Source organism: Bombina bombina, chromosome 1 (genome assembly GCF_027579735.1).
Source record: "Bombina bombina isolate aBomBom1 chromosome 1, aBomBom1.pri, whole genome shotgun sequence".
Lineage (NCBI taxonomy): Eukaryota > Metazoa > Chordata > Amphibia > Anura > Bombinatoridae > Bombina > Bombina bombina.
Window position 1 is genome coordinate 507,376,655 of NC_069499.1, and position 17,500 is coordinate 507,394,154.

Here is a 17,500-nt window from a genome sequence, read left to right on the forward strand (position 1 = left end):
GACATCTAATGTCACTAGCCACTCTCCTCCTTTCAGGGGGATTTTTGTCAGAGTCCTAATTACATCATTGGAGTCTTTAATATTGGTATCCATGTTCTGTACCAACGGTTGCAGTATGCTGTCAGTATATATAGCCAAAGGCTGTAGTAGTGAGTCCACTGCTGAGACTATCGGTCTGCCGGGTGGTCTCTCCATGCTTTTATGCACTTTTGTGAGCGTATAGAAAATATGTGTTTTTGGATAATCCTTAGTTAGATATTTCATAGTGTTTTGATCAATCAGATCATCTTCCAAGGCTTCCTTGAGGTATTCATCAATTTCTTTCTTAAACCTTATAGTTGGATCCCTTGGTAGTTTAGAATATACATTTCCATCAAGTTGAACCAGGATTTCCTCCCTGTAATATGCATAATCCAGCAAAACAATTGCACCACCCTTATCCGCTCACCTGATCACAATTGTTTTATCTTTAGCTAGATTCCTCATAGCTTCTCTTTCTTTCTTTGTAAGGTTAAACCTCACCTGTTGTTGCTGCCTCTTTATAGAATCATGCATATCACTCTCAAGTACTTTACAGAAAGTCTATATGTTAGGGTTATTACTCTTGGGGTCAAATGTCCCCTTTCTCATAAAACCCACCGGTTGTTCAGCCTTACTTGGACCGAAGAATTCTTTTAACCTCAGCGATCTTAGGAATCTTTGTATATCTACATGTAGATCAAAATAGTCAGTCAACCCTGTTGGTACATATAAAAGTCCTTTTTTCAGAAGTGACTTATCCGCCTCTTATAGTGCCCTCTGACTTATATTGATGACAATATTATCCTCCTCTAATGCCTCTGGCGTGGTGGTCTTCCCCTTATATTGCCCCCTCCTCGGGTGGGGGCGTCCCCTTTTGAAAAGTAAAACTGTGCTTTAAAACGGAGAGTGCCTGCTGTTTCTTTCTTAAGAAATTAATTATGCCCCCTTTCTTGGTTAAAAATGTATCCATTTGAACTCTGTTAAAATGAGCTGACATATATAGAGAACATTAAATAGAAATTCATTTCTTTATGTATGTCGAAATAAAAAATTACAGAAAGCCTGTTATGTGTTTCACCTCTACAAAAGTGATATAAAGTATCATTTTTGTATAAATGATCTAAAGTGAATTATGGATTAAAAAATGTGTATGTCTTCTCCTTATGAAAAGGACAATAGATTTAAATTATAATAAGATCTCGAATTCTTACTCCCACTCTCTAAATTAATGATTGACTACTTGTATATAGGATAGTATTGTAGATAATTTCACAATAATATTGTGTAACAATAAGTTTGCTATTAAATGAATGCATAAGTAATCCTGAGCTGATATTTTCACCTAATTGTAATTAGTAATAGCCTATGTAAGTTGCTACTTGGCAACTAAGCATATGAGATATGACGCTTGAAAAAGCCCTATTCAAATTCATTAAGGGTGAAACGCGCGTTGCATGAAGGTGATGTCCCTGAGAAGGTAGAGACGTCAACCGTTAACCTGGGAAGATTGTGACCCGCTACAATTGTACAGCTGGATGCAACAACGGAGCAGCGTTATGCCATAAGATGGAGACGGAGGGGCAGCTCAATACCGCGAAGGATACACTAACCTGGTCTGGTGAGCGAGTGGCGTTAAGCCTGTTTGTTGAGCTGTGGGCTATTGGCCTTTTGAACCCGGTCTCTCGTGGTGTCTACTGATTTTGGACGCTGTGCAGATTTGCTCCATTCCAACTGTGCCTGTTTTTGCTGTGTGTCTATGGGACTATATTACTGCCTCTGAGTCTGTGAGCGATTTTAGCCATACTTAGCAGCTCTAAAGTACCAACAAATGCATGTGCTTTATACTTGGTCCTGCTACAAAATCATGCTTTGAAAACATCTTTTTTGGCCACTATATTACGCTTTGAATAAGGATGAATGTATTATTGCCTGGAAGCTGTGAGCGATTAGCGATTATTGTCATACTAAGCTGCTTTAAACTGCTGACAAATGCATATGCTTAATAACTGTTTATGCCACAACATCATGCTTTGAAATCATCTGCTTTGACAATTGCATTACGCTTTGGAGCATTACCGGATGAATGTTTCATTAACTCTGTGCACTAATATTTCATCATTGCAACAACTAACCGGCATTTCATGCATGCATTTCCATTATTTTCAACAGTTGGCTTCAAATGACTTTGTGTTTCAGCAATTTATTTTTGCTACGATAAGATGTTATTCATGTGCTAAGTTCTCTGTGCTGTTATTAGGTACTTTTGCTAAATTTAGCTATGTATGGGTTGTGACATTATGTTGATCTGTCTTATATGTACTATTGCCGCTAGACTTGTGTGCATATATTTCTATACTTCAGCTCATTATTAGAAGGCACATTTAGTCTAGACCCAACAGATAGTAGTATATATACCGATATATTTTAGGTTTACATTTTTGGTCATTTCTCTTCCCTTAGGTTATTTAGGATTACTTAGATATTGGTTATATGCTATATACATGTGAAATAGATTGTATTCAATAATAGAGGAGGTTTTTTACTAATAAATTGCTTTCTCTGACTTGAATTAGCAGTGTTTTGTGGTCATTCACAGACTTACCTTGGTTCACTTATTTGGCTTGTATATTAGTTGTGCTGGATTAACTCATCTTTTTATCTTTCTTATTTTGGATATATATATATATATATATATATATATATATATATATATATATATATATATATATATATATATATATATATATATATATATATATATATATATATATATATATATATATATATAATGCCATTTGCATGCTTTTTTTTCTAACACCTGAGACCTCATATCTTTGAGACTAACTTTTTATTGCAATTTTTAAAAAATAATTTTTATTAGTTTTATTATGATTGTAACTGTACTTTTAAATGTAATTTTGATGTATTTTGTGCAACTTTTTAGTTGAGCGTAACGGTTAATCAGAGCTCTGAAGTTACACTATCGATGCATGTTAAACTCAGTTGCGCTCAAGAGAATGTGTTTACTTTCCATCCGTAATACTCTTGGTACTTTCGGCGCACTCAAAGAGCCGCAATAAACCCCTTTTCACTTGCGTGCAACAGTTAGCGTGCCACTTGTAATCTAGCCCTTTATAAGGCAGCAAACTAGGATACTTTGAACAGTCTGGAAGGAGTCCATATATGCTGGGCCCTTGTTGGCTGCTTTTCCTTCACTCACCTGTCCAGCTTATCCCAAACCATCTCTTTTGGGTTTAGGTTAGGTGACTGGCAAGGCCATGTCACCTGCTTCAGCGCTTTATCACTCTCTTTTTTCATATAGCACAGCCTTGAGGTGTGTTTTGGATCATAGTCCTGTTAAAAATAAATAAATGATGGCCCAGATGCTTCCTTTTTAACTAAATTGCCTACGCTCTCTTTATGGGTAGGATCATTCTGATACGCTTCAAGAAAATTCAACTGTTAAAGGCAACTGTGTGCACATCATCTCATGGAATAAACTATGGATGTTATGTCCCTAGTTAAAGGGATAGTAATGTCCAAATTAAACGTTCATGATTTAGAAATGTAATTTTAAAGGTAAGGTAAAGTTGAGCACACTACTTAACGCTATGTTTAATAGTTTCAAAAATGAACATAAGTTTCATTCATCATTCTAATAATATTTCACCTAATTATAAATTTATGTACCTTTCAAACATTGTTTAGAGACAAATCTTTCGTCCGCCCGACATTTTGGGTAATTTGATTGACAGTCGCTAGCTATATTATACTCCAATCTGCAGTTTCCCCTTCAGGGGTTTAGCCCATCCATTCCGACGTCACTCGATGACTGAGCGCATGCGTCGGACTAAACTCAACCCACTTCAACCTGTGCTCGTTCGTGAGTAGCGCATGCGCAGTGCCAGCTCTGTAGCGATCGCTTTGTTTTGCTTCATTCTATCAATTGTAACGATTGCGCTGCAAGTGAGTGTAATATGTAAAGCTCTTTGTGTTTTATAATCAAGTACAATTTAAACAATGTATCGGGCAGTGGGGGAAGTGGAGCATGCGCATACGAAATTGACTCTGTGAACGCGCATTGAGCTGACGTAAACAGAGGGGTGAGAACGCTAGATGAAATAAGAGAGAGAAACACGGAAGTGGCATGGGGGAGGAGAATTGAATAGAACGGTAGGAATTATAAACTTTGGATTTCATGTAAAATAAATAATATAACAAAAAACAAAGTTAGCGACTACCTTATGGTTGATAAGTACATTGTTTATAGGGATTCAATAGCAAGAAACTTTACCTTACCTTTAAGCAATTTTGTAATTTACTTTTATCATCAAATTTGCTTTGTATTCTTGGTATTCTTAGTTGAAAGCTAAACCTAGGTAGGCTCCCATGCTAATTTCTAAGGTCGCTTTTTTTCTGAATGCATTTGACAGTTTTTCACAGCTAGAGGGCGTTCGATTATGTGTTTCATATAAATACCATTGTGTTCATGCACGTGAAGTTATTTAAGAGTCAGCACTAATTGCCTGAAATGCAAGTCTGTTAAAGAATCTGAGATAAGGAATCGGTCTGCAGAGGCTTAGATACAAGGTAATTACAGAGGTAAAAAGTATATTTCTATAACAGTGCTGGTTATGCAAAACTGGGGAATGGTAAATAAAGGGATTATTGATCTTTTTAAACAATAACATTTGTGGTGTTTACTATTCCTTTAAGTGCTTCTTCCTTTTTGTCTTATTTTCCCACAGTTATAATGACTCCATAACTTCTATTCCTAGGACACTAGTAAAGAAGATTTTGATTTATTCTAAACTATTTAAAACACTCTTTAATCCCTTTAGTAACTTTATGAAGGGACACCCTGTGTCAGCATGTGAAAATCCTCAAACTTCCAAGCATTGGAAACCTTGCAGTATTTAAAAAACACACAATCTCCTAAAAATGTACTAATTGTTTTTTTGGTGTATCCTAGATTTTATTTTTATTTATAAATGACTAAACATCATGGCTATTTACAACCAGCTGTAGAGGTTGTGTACTGCTAACAAGATACTTATGTCTGGGGCTTCTGGGCAGCAGCTATCAAATGCAACACTAATTACTTATCTTTTTCTTTTTAATTGTTTTAGGGGAAGTCGTCTTACTGATGTAAGTATTGTAATTTTTCTTGTAAATGTATTTTATGATTAATACATCATTCTAATGCTTTGAGTGTACCACCATCCTTCTCACAGTGACTCTCTTCCAAATTAATACTAAACAAAAAACTGGTTTTCATTAGCCAGATTAATAATTCCCTATATAAAAAGTCAAAATTGCAAAAATATGGCCCTGTGTTAGTGGACATTTTTTAAAATAGATATTATCGTTTGTGGTATTATGCCATAAATTTATGAGGCAATTAAATGAACATTAAAAGGAAACTAAACCCATTTTCTCTTGCAAGGTGTATCCAGTCCACGGCTTCATCCTTTACTTGTGGGATATTCTCATTCCCTACAGGAAGTGGCAAAGAGAGCACACTGACAAGAATCCCCATGTGGGGTAGGTAAGCCATGTTCTGAGACTCAGTATAGAAGGAAGGCTTACTTAATAGGGCTCAATAGGCTGGTGGACACTGTTACAGGGCAATCGATTATTTAATTGGGCTGAAAATTGTTGTGCAATCATTTCAAAGCCCTAGGCTCATGTGGTAAAAATTTCAGAGAGATTGGACAATTTTTCACGGTTTGGTAAAATTGTGTGCGCATTTTATTTCTTAAAGGCACAGTACCGTTTTTTTCAAATTGTAAATTTTATTTGAATAAAGTGTTTCCAAGTCTGATTGTGAATAATACTAGTCTGTTAAACATGTCTGACACTAAAGAGAGACCTTGCTCTATGTGTTTAGAAGCCATGGTGGAACCCCCTCTACAATTGTGTTCCAAGTGCACTAATGTTTCTATACACTTTAAAGATCATATTGTGTCACTTAAAAATGTAGCCCTAGATGATTCTTTGACGGAAGGTAACGAGGATAGCCCACCTTCCTCTCCCCATGTGTCGCCACCAGTTACGCCCGCGCAAGCGATGCCTAGTACCTCTAGTACATTGGCCCCTATTACATTACAACAATTAGCGACAGTCATGGATAATTCCCTTACGACATTTCTATCCAAACTGCAAGTTTTTCCTACAAAGCGCGATAGCTCTGTTTTAAGAACAGATTATGAGCAGTCAGAAGCTTTGGGAGGTTTATCTGATGTACCCTCACAACACTCTGAAGTGGTGGTGAGGGATTTGATGTCTGAAGGAGAAATTTCTGACTCAGGAAAGGTTTCTCAGCGGGCAGAATCAGATTCATTAGCGTTTAAATTTAAACTGAAACACCTCCGCGTATTGCTTAAGGAGGTATTAGCCACTCTGGATGACTGTGATCCTATGGTGGTCCCAGAGAAATTGTGTAAAATGGACAAGTACCTAGAGGTCCCTGTATACACTGATGCGTTTCCGATCCCTAAAAGGGTTGCGGATATTGTTACTAGGGAGTGGGATAGACCAGGCGTCCCTTTTGTCCCCCCCCCTATTTTTAAGAAAATGTTCCCCATAAATGACCCCAGGCGGCACTCGTGGCAGACGGTCCCTAAGGTTGAGGGGGCGGTTTCTACTCTTGCTAAGCGCACAACCATACCAATTGAAGACAGTTGTGCTTTTAAAGATCCGATGGATAAAAAATTAGGTTTACTTAAGAAAATTTTTGTTCAACAAGGTTTCCTTCTACAACCTATTGCCTGCATTATTCCTGTAACTACTGCAGCGGCTTTCTGGTTTGAGGCGCTGGAGGAGTCGCTCCAGACGGAGACCTCATGCGAAGAAATTATGGATAGAATTAAGGCTCTAAAGCTGGCTAATTCTTTTATCACGGATGCCGCTTTCCAATTAGCTAAGTTAGCGGCAAAAAATTCAGGTTTCGCCATTATGGCGCGCAGAGCGCTTTGGCTCAAGTCATGATCGGCCGATGTTTCGTCAAAATCTAAATTGTTAAATATCCCTTTCAAGGGGAAGACCCTTTTCGGGCCAGAATTGAAAGAGATTATTTCAGAAATCACCGGAGGAAAGGGCCATGCTCTTCCTCAGGACAAACCCTTTAAGGCTAGAAACAAAGCTAATTTTCGTTCCTTTCGTAACTTCAGTAACGGTCCGGCTTCAGCCTCTACAGCTGCAACGCAAGAGGGTAACGCTTCACAGCCCAAGGCAACCTGGAAGCCTTGTACAACTAACAAGTAATTGTAAATAGACTTACAAGTAAGAGTAGGTAACTTTAATCTGTGAGAGAAGACATTCACCAACTGAGCCCATACAAAGTCAGAGATAGAAATATGTTTTTTTTATAAAAAAAGGAATTTTGTCTTAAACATTCATACACTAAAATGTATTAAGTAAATAATATATTTAGCCACACATACATGAGCAAAGGCTGAGAATTAAAGCATAATAATATATCTGTTAAAATTAACTTTAATTTAGCCCTCGGATTGTAAGGGCTTAGTCTATATTTATATTTATGCTGCTTGATACTCTAAACCGCTGATTTCAGATTAATTTAGAATCACAGCTCAACCTGAGTGCAGTGTTTTTAATTCTCAGCCTTTGCTCATGTATGTGTGGTTAAATATATTATTTATTTAATAAATTTAGTGTATGAATGTTTAACTATAATGGATAAGACAAAATCCCTTTTCTCCAACATAGGTGTGTCCGGTCCACGGCGTCATCCTTACTTGTGGGATATTCTCTTCCCCAACAGGAAATGGCAAAGAGCCCAGCAAAGCTGGTCACATGATCCCTCCTAGGCTCCGCCTACCCCAGTCATTCTCTTTGCCGTTGTACAGGTAACATCTCCACGGAGATGGCTTAGAGTTTTTTAGTGTTTAACTGTAGTTTTTATTATTCAATCAAGAGTTTGTTATTTTAAAATAGTGCTGGTATGTACTATTTACTCAGAAACAGAAAAGAGATGAAGATTTCTGTTTGTATGAGGAAAATGATTTTAGCAACCGTTACTAAAATCCATGGCTGTTCCACACAGGACTGTTGAGAGGAATTAACTTCAGTTGGGGGAACAGTGAGCAGTCTCTTGCTGCTTGAGGTATGACACATTCTAACAAGACGATGTAATGCTGGAAGCTGTCATTTTCCCTATGGGATCCGGTAAGCCATGTTTATTAAGATAGTAAATAAGGGCTTCACAAGGGCTTATTAAGACTGTAGACTTTTTCTGGGCTAAATCGATTCATTATTAACACATATTTAGCCTTGAGGAATCATTTAATCTGGGTATTTTGATAAGATTATATCGGCAGGCACTTTTTTAGACACCTTATTCTTTAGGGGCTTTCCCAAATCATAGGCAGAGCCTCATTTTCGCGCCGGTGTTGCGCACTTATTTTTGAGAGGCATGACATGCAGTCGCATGTGTGAGGAGCTCTGATACATAGAAAAGACTTTCTGAAGGCGTCATTTGGTATCGTATTCCCCTTTGGGCTTGGTTGGGTCTCAGCAAAGCAGATACCAGGGACTGTAAAGGGGTTAAAGTTAAAAACGGCTCCGGTTCCGTTCAGTTTAAAATTTAAAGTGACAGTAACGGTTTTATTTTAAAACGTTTTTTGTACTTTGTTATCAAGTTTATGCCTGTTTAACATGTCTGAACTACCAGATAGACTGTGTTCTGAATGTGGGGAAGCCAGAGTTCCTTCTCATTTAAATAAATGTGATTTATGTGACAATGACAATGATGCCCAAGATGATTCCTCAAGTGAGGGGAGTAAGCATGGTACTGCATCATTCCCTCCTTCGTCTACACGAGTCTTGCCCACTCAGGAGGCCCCTAGTACATCTAGCGCGCCAATACTCCTTACTATGCAACAATTAACGGCTGTAATGGATAATTCTGTCAAAAACATTTTAGCCAAAATGCACACTTATCAGCGTAAGCGCGACTGCTCTGTTTTAGATACTGTAGAGCATGACGACGCTGATAATAATGGTTCTGAAGGGCCCCTAAACCAGTCTGATGGGGCCAGGGAGGTTTTGTCTGAGGGAGAAATTACAGATTCAGGGAACATTTCTCAACAAGCTGAACCTGATGTGATTACGTTTAAATTTAAGTTGGAACATCTCCGCGCTCTGCTTAAGGAGGTATTATCCACTCTGGATGATTGTGACAATTTGGTCATCCCAGAGAAGCTATGTAAAATGGACAAGTTCCTAGAGGTCCCAGGGCTCCCAGAAGCTTTTCCTATACCCAAGCGGGTGGCGGACATTGTAAATAAAGAATGGGAAAGGCCCGGTATTCCTTTCGTCCCTCCCCCCATATTTAAAAAATTGTTTCCTATGGTCGACCCCAGAAAGGACTTATGGCAGACAGTCCCCAAGGTCGAGGGAGCGGTTTCCACTTTAAACAAACGCACCACTATACCCATAGAAGATAGTTGTGCTTTCAAAGATCCTATGGATAAAAAATTAGAAGGTTTACTTAAAAAGATGTTTGTTCAGCAGGGTTACCTTCTACAACCAATTTCATGCATTGTCCCTGTCGCTACAGCCGCATGTTTCTGGTTCGATGAGCTGGTAAAGGCGGTCGATAGTGATTCTCCTCCTTTATGAGGAGATTATGGACAGAATCAATGCTCTCAAATTGGCTAATTCTTTCACCCTAGACGCCACTTTGCAATTGGCTAGGTTAGCGGCTAAGAATTCTGGGTTTGCTATTGTGGCGCGCAGAGCGCTTTGGTTGAAATCTTGGTCAGCTGATGCGTCTTCCAAGAACAAGCTACTTAACATTCCTTTCAAGGGGAAAACGCTGTTTGGCCCTGACTTGAAAGAGATTATCTCTGATATCACTGGGGGTAAGGGCCATGCCCTTCCTCAGGATCGGCCTTTCAAGGCCAAAAATAAACCTAATTTTCGTCCCTTTCGTAGAAACGGACCAGCCCAAAGTGCTACGTCCTCTAAGCAAGAGGGTAATACTTCTCAAGCCAAGCAAGCTTGGAGACCAATGCAAGGCTGGAACAAGGGAAAGCAGGCCAAGAAACCTGCCACTGCTACCAAGACAGCATGAAAGGTTGGCCCCCGATCCGGGACCGGATCTGGTGGGGGGCAGACTCTCTCTCTTCGCTCAGGCTTGGGCGAGAGATGTTCTGGATCCTTGGACACTAGAAATAGTCTCCCAAGGTTATCTTCTGGAATTCAAGGGGCTTCCCCCAAGGGGGAGGTTCCACAGGTCTCAGTTGTCTTCAGACCACATAAAAAGACAGGCATTCTTACATTGTGTAGAAGACCTGTTAACAATGGGAGTGATTCATCCTGTTCCATTAGGAGAACAAGGGATGGGGTTCTACTCCAATCTGTTCATAGTTCCCAAAAAAGAGGGAACGTTCAGACCAATCTTAGATCTCAAGATCTTAAACAAGTTTCTCAAGGTTCCATCGTTCAAGATGGAAACCATTCGAACAATTCTTCCTTCCATCCAGGAAGGTCAATTCATGACCACGGTGGATTTAAAGGATGCGTATCTACATATTCCTATCCACAAGGAACATCATCGGTTCCTAAGGTTCGCATTCCTGGACAAGCATTATCAGTTCGTGGCGCTTCCTTTCGGATTAGCCACTGCTCCAAGGATTTTCACAAAGGTACTAGGGTCCCTTCTAGCTGTGCTAAGACCAAGGGGCATTGCTGTAGTACCTTACTTGGACGACATTCTGATTCAAGCGTCGTCCCTTCCTCAAGCAAAGGCTCACACGGACATCGTCCTGGCCTTTCTCAGATCTCACGGATGGAAAGTGAACGTGGAAAAGAGTTCTCTATCTCCGTCGACAAGGGTTCCCTTCTTGGGAACAATAATAGACTCCTTAGAAATGAGGATTTTTCTGACAGAGGCCAGAAAAACAAGACTTCTAGACTCTTGTCGGATACTTCATTCCGTTCCTCTTCCTTCCATAGCGCAGTGCATGGAAGTGATAGGTTTGATGGTAGCGGCAATGGACATAGTTCCTTTTGCGCGCATTCATCTAAGACCATTACAACTGTGCATGCTCAGTCAGTGGAATGGGGACTATACAGACTTGTCTCCGAGGATACAAGTAAATCAGAGGACCAGAGACTCACTCCGTTGGTGGCTGTCCCTGGACAACCTGTCACAAGGGATGACCTTCCGCAGACCAGAGTGGGTCATTGTCACGACCGACGCCAGTCTGATGGGCTGGGGCGCGGTCTGGGGATCCCTGAAAGCTCAGGGTCTTTGGTCTCGGGAAGAATCTCTTCTACCGATAAATATTCTGGAACTGAGAGCGATATTCAATGCTCTCAAGGCTTGGCCTCAGCTAGCGAGGGCCAAGTTCATACGGTTTCAATCAGACAACATGACAACTGTTGCGTACATCAACCATCAGGGGGGAACAAGGAGTTCCCTGGCGATGGAAGAAGTGACCAAAATCATTCAATGGGCGGAGTCTCACTCCTGCCACCTGTCTGCAATCCACATCCCAGGAGTGGAAAATTGGGAAGCGGATTTTCTGAGTCGTCAGACATTGCATCCGGGGGAGTGGGAACTCCATCCGGAAATCTTTGTCCAAATCACTCAACTGTGGGGCATTCCAGACATGGATCTGATGGCCTCTCGTCAGAACTTCAAAGTTCCTTGCTACGGGTCCAGATCCAGGGATCCCAAGGCGGCTCTAGTGGATGCACTAGTAGCACCTTGGACCTTCAAACTAGCTTATGTATTCCCGCCGTTTCCTCTCATCCCCAGGCTGGTAGCCAGGATCAATCAGGAGAGGGCGTCGGTGATCTTGATAGCTCCTGCGTGGCCACGCAGGACTTGGTATGCAGATCTGGTGAATATGTCATCGGCTCCACCTTGGAAGCTACCTTTGAGACGAGACCTTCTTGTTCAAGGTCCGTTCGAACATCCGAATCTGGTCTCACTCCAGCTGACTGCTTGGAGATTGAACGCTTGATCTTATCGAAGCGAGGGTTCTCAGATTCTGTTATCGATACTCTTGTTCAGGCCAGAAAGCCTGTAACTAGAAAGATTTACCACAACATTTGGAAAAAATATATCTGTTGGTGTGAATCTAAAGGATTCCCTTGGGACAAGGTTAAGATTCCTAAGATTCTATCCTTCCTTCAAGAAGGATTGGAAAAAGGATTATCTGCAAGTTCCCTGAAGGGACAGATTTCTGCCTTGTCTGTGTTACTTCACAAAAAGCTGGCAGCTGTGCCAGATGTTCAAGCCTTTGTTCAGGCTCTGGTTAGAATCAAGCCTGTTTACAAACCTTTGACTCCTCCTTGGAGTCTCAACTTAGTTCTTTCAGTTCTTCAGGGGGTTCCGTTTGAACCCTTACATTCCGTTGATATTAAGTTATTATCTTGGAAAGTTTTGTTTTTGGTTGCAATTTCTTCTGCTAGAAGAGTTTCAGAATTATCTGCTCTGCAGTGTTCTCCTCCTTATCTGGTGTTCCATGCAGATAAGGTGGTTTTACGTACTAAACCTGGTTTTCTTCCAAAAGTTGTTTCTAACAAAAACATTAACCAGGAGATTATCGTACCTTCTCTGTGCCCGAAACCAGTTTCAAAGAAGGAACGTTTGTTGCACAATTTGGATGTTGTTCGCGCTCTAAAATTCTATTTAGACGCTACAAAGGATTTTAGACAAACATCTTCCTTGTTTGTTGTTTATTCCGGTAAAAGGAGAGGTCAAAAAGCAACTTCTACCTCTCTCTCTTTTTGGATTAAAAGCATCATCAGATTGGCTTACGAGACTGCCGGACGGCAGCCTCCCGAAAGAATCACAGCTCATTCCACTAGGGCTGTGGCTTCCACATGGGCCTTCAAGAACGAGGCTTCTGTTGATCAGATATGTAGGGCAGCGACTTGGTCTTCACTGCACACTTTTACCAAATTTTACAAGTTTGATACTTTTGCTTCTTCTGAGGCTATTTTTGGGAGAAAGGTTTTGCAAGCCATGGTGCCTTCCATCTAGGTGACCTGATTTGCTCCCTCCCATCATCCGTGTCCTAAAGCTTTGGTATTGGTTCCCACAAGTAAGGATGACGCCGTGGACCGGACACACCTATGTTGGAGAAAACAGAATTTATGTTTACCTGATAAATTACTTTCTCCAACGGTGTGTCCGGTCCACGGCCCGCCCTGGTTTTTTAATCAGGTCTGATAATTTATTTTCTTTAACTACAGTCACCACGGTATCATATGGTTTCTCCTATGCAAATATTCCTCCTTAACGTCGGTCGAATGACTGGGGTAGGCGGAGCCTAGGAGGGATCATGTGACCAGCTTTGCTGGGCTCTTTGCCATTTCCTGTTGGGGAAGAGAATATCCCACAAGTAAGGATGACGCCGTGGACCGGACACACCGTTGGAGAAAGTAATTTATCAGGTAAACATAAATTCTGTTTTTTTTATAAAAAAAACATATTTCTATCTCTGACTTTGTATGGGCTCAGTTGGTGAATGTCTTCTCTCACAGATTAAAGTTACCTACTCTTACTTGTAAGTCTATTTACAATTACTTGTTAGTTGTACTTTGCTTTTTAACTTTAAATCTGTGGCAGGAGGTTATTAGTGGTTAGGAGATTATAAGACTCAAATTTGGCTATTTGCCTCTAACCACTAACCTCCTGTATATATTATAGTCTGCCCTACCCCCACTCATCCTTACTCTAACCTGGAAGCCTTACCAGGGCTGGAACAAGGGTAAACAGGCCAAAAAGCCTGCAGCTGCTACTAAGACAGCATGAAGGGGTAGCCCCCGATCCGGGACCGGATCTGGTAGGGGGCAGACTCTCTCTCTTCGCTCAGGCTTGGACAAGAGATGTTCACGATCCCTGGGCAGTAGAGATTGTTACCCAGGGATATCTTCTAGAATTCAAGGACTCCCCTCCAATGGGAAGGTTTCACATTTCTCGTCTGTCTTCAGACCAGACAAAGAAAGAGGCGTTCTTACGCTGTGTAGAAGATCTACTCACGATGGGAGTGATATGTTCAGTTCCAGTTGCAGAACAAGGAACGGGCTTTTACTCAAACCTGTTTGTGGTCCCCAAAAAAGAGGGAACTTTCAGACCAATCCTGGATCTAAAAATTCTAAACAAATTTCTCAGATGGAAACCATTCGAACGATCTTACCAATGATCCAGGAAGGTCAATATATGACTACCGTGGATTTAAAGGATGCGTACCTGCATATCCCTAGCCACAAAGATCATCACCAGTTTCTCAGGTTCGCTTTTCTGGACAAGCATTACCAATTCGTGGCTCTTCCCTTTGGTTTGGCCACTGCTCCCAGAATTTTCACAAAGGTGCTAGGTTCCCTTCTGGCGGTGCTAAGACCGCGGGGCATAGCAATAGCACCTTATCTAGACGACATCCTAATTCAGGCGTCGTCTTTTCCCAGAGCCAAGGCTCACACGGAGATTGTACTGGCCTTTCTAAGGTCTCACGGGTGGAAGGTGAACATCGAAAAGAGTTCTCTGTCCCCGTTCACAAGGGTTCCCTTCCTGGGAACACTAATAGATTCGGTAGAAATGAAAATATTTCTGACGGAGGTCAGAAAGTTAAAGCTTTTAGCTACTTGCCGAGTACTTCATTCCACTCCTCAGCCATCTATAGCTCAGTGCATGGAGGCAATCGGATTAATGGTAGCGGCAATGGACATAGTCCCTTTTGCTCGAATACATCTCAGACCAATGCAACTGTGCATGCTCAAACAGTGGAATGGGGATTACGCAGACTTGTCTCCTCAGATACAATTGGACCAGAGACTCTCTTCTCTGGTGGTTGTCTCAGGATCATCTGTCTCAGGGAACATGTTTCCGCAGACCAGAATGGATCATTGTAACGACCGATGCCAGTCTGTTAGGCTGGGGTGCAGTCTGGGACTCCCTGAAAGCTCAGGGTCTATGGTCTCGGGAAGAGTCTCTTCTCCCGATAAACATTTTGGAACTGAGAGCGATATTCAATGCGCTTCAGGCATGGCCTCAACTAGCTGCGGCCAAATTCATCAGATTTCAGTCGGACAACATCACGACTGTAGCTTACATCAATCATCAGGGGGGAACGAAGAGTTCCCTAGCGATGAAGGAAGTCTCCAAAATAATCAGGTGGGCGGAGGATCACTCCTGCTATCTCTCAGCAATTCACATCCCAGGAGTGGACAACTGGGAAGTGGATTTTCTAAGTCGTCAGACTTTTCACCCGGGGGAGTGGGAACTCCACCCGGAGGTTTTTGCTCAGCTGACTCAGCTTTGGGGCACTCCGGAATTGGATCTGATCGCGTCCCGTCAGAACACCAAACTTCCTCTCTACGGATCCAGGTCCAGGGACCCCAAGGCGGTATTGATAGATGCTCTAGCAGCGCCTTGGTCCTTCAATCTGGCTTATGTCTTTCTACCGTTTCCTCTTCTCCCTCATCTGGTCGCCAGAATCAAGCAGGAGAAGGCTTCGGTGATTCTGATAGCGCCTGCGTGGCCACGCAGGACTTGGTATGTCATCTGTTCCACCATGGACACTGCCATTGAGGCAGGACCTTCTAATACAGGGTCCATTCAAGCATCCAAATCTAGTTTCTCTGCGTCTGACTGCTTGGAGATTGAACGCTTAATTCTATCAAAGCGTGGTTTCTCTGAGTCAGTTATTGATACTCTGATTCAGGCTAGAAAGCCTGTCACTAGGAAAATCTACCATAAGATATGGCGTACATATCTTTGTTGGTGTGAATCCAAGGGTTACTCATGGAGTAAGATTAGGATTCCCAGACTATTGTCTTTTCTCCAAGAAGGATTGGAGAAAGGATTGTCAGCTAGTTCCTTAAAGGGACAAATATCTGCTCTGTCTATTCTCCTACACAAGCGTCTGGCAGAGGTACCAGACGTTCAAGCGTTTGCTCAGGCTCTAGTCAGAATCAAGCCTGTTTATAAACCTGTGGCTCCGCCATGGAGTCTCAATCTAGTTCTTTCTGTTCTTCAAGGGGTTCCGTTTGAACCTTTACATTCCATAGATATTAAGTTATTATCTTGGAAAGTTTTGTTTTTGGTAGCTATATCTTCTGCTCGAAGAGTTTCAGAATTGTCTGCTTTGCAGTGTGATTCGCCTTACCTGGTGTTTCACGCAGACAAGGTTGTTTTGCGTACCAAACCTGGTTTTCTTCCTAAAGTTGTTTCTAACAAGAATATTAACCAGGAAATAATAGTTCCTTCTCTGTGTCCTAACCCATCTTCAAAGAAGGAACGCCTGCTACACAATCTTGATGTGGTTCGTGCTTTAAAATTCTATTTACAAGCAACTAAGGACTTCAGACAAACATCATCCTTGTTTGTCATTTATTCTGGTAAGAGGAGAGGTCAGAAAGCGACTGCTACCTCTCTTTCCTTCTGGCTGAAAAGCATCATCAGGTTGGCTTACGAGACTGCTGGCCAGCAGCCTCCTGAACGAATTACTGCTCATTCTACCAGAGCTGTGGCTTCCACATGGGCTTTCAAGAATAAGGCTTCTGTTGAACAGATTTGTAAGGCAGCGACTTGGTCTTCACTGCATACTTTTGCCAAATTTTACAAATTCAATACTTTTGCTTCTTCGGAGGCTATTTTTGGGAGAAAGGTTTTGCAAGCAGTGGTGCCTTCCGTTTACGGTACCTGTCTTGTTCCCTCCCTTCATCCGTGACCTAAAGCTTTGGTATTGGTATCCCACAAGTAAAGGATGAAGCCGTGGACTGGATACACCTTGCAAGAGAAAACAGAATTTATGCTTACCTGATAAATTACTTTTTCTTGCAGTGTATCCAGTCCACAGCCCGCCCTGACAATTAAGTCATGTAACTAATTTTTTTGTTTAAACTACAGTCACCACTGCACCCTATGGTTTCTCCTTTTTCTCCTAACCTTCGGTCGAATGACTGGGGGGCGGAGCTAGAGGGGGAGCTATATGGACAGCTCTGCTGTGTGCTCTCTTTGCCACTTCCTGTAGGGAATGAGAATATCCCACAAGTAAAGGATGAAGCCGTGGACTGGATACACTGCAAGAGAAAGTAATTTATCAGGTAAGCATAAATTCTGTTTTTTTTCTTTCATGATTCAGATGGAGCATGCAATTTTAAGCAACGTTTTAATTTACTTCTTTTATCAATTTTTCTTTGCTCTCTTGGTATCTTTATTTCAATGTAAGCTTACAAGCCGGCTTATTTTTGTTTCAGCAGCAGGGTAGCGCTTGTTGATTGGTGGCTACATTTAGACAGCAAGCGCTACCCAGGTGCTGAACCAAAAATTGTCCAGCTCCTACGCTTACATTCATGCTTTTTAAAATTAAAGATACCAAGACAACAAAGACAAATTGGAAAGTTGCTTAAAATTACATACGCTCTCTGAATCATGAAAGCCTAATTTTGACTAGACTATTCCTTTAATTGTAATTTAGGGATGTGCAGGGAA

General features: G+C 41.4%; 1 protein-coding gene across 1 annotated transcript in view; it reads left to right on the top strand.

Moving 5' to 3' along the window:
- CFAP410 (cilia and flagella associated protein 410) overlaps positions 1–17,500 on the top strand; it is a 115,481-nt gene that overhangs the window by 12,085 nt on the left and 85,896 nt on the right. Inside the window, exon 2 of the mRNA XM_053698595.1 lies at positions 5,151–5,169. Within this exon, the coding sequence (XP_053554570.1) occupies positions 5,151–5,169 (19 nt within the window). The remainder of the gene's footprint in view (positions 1–5,150; positions 5,170–17,500) is intronic.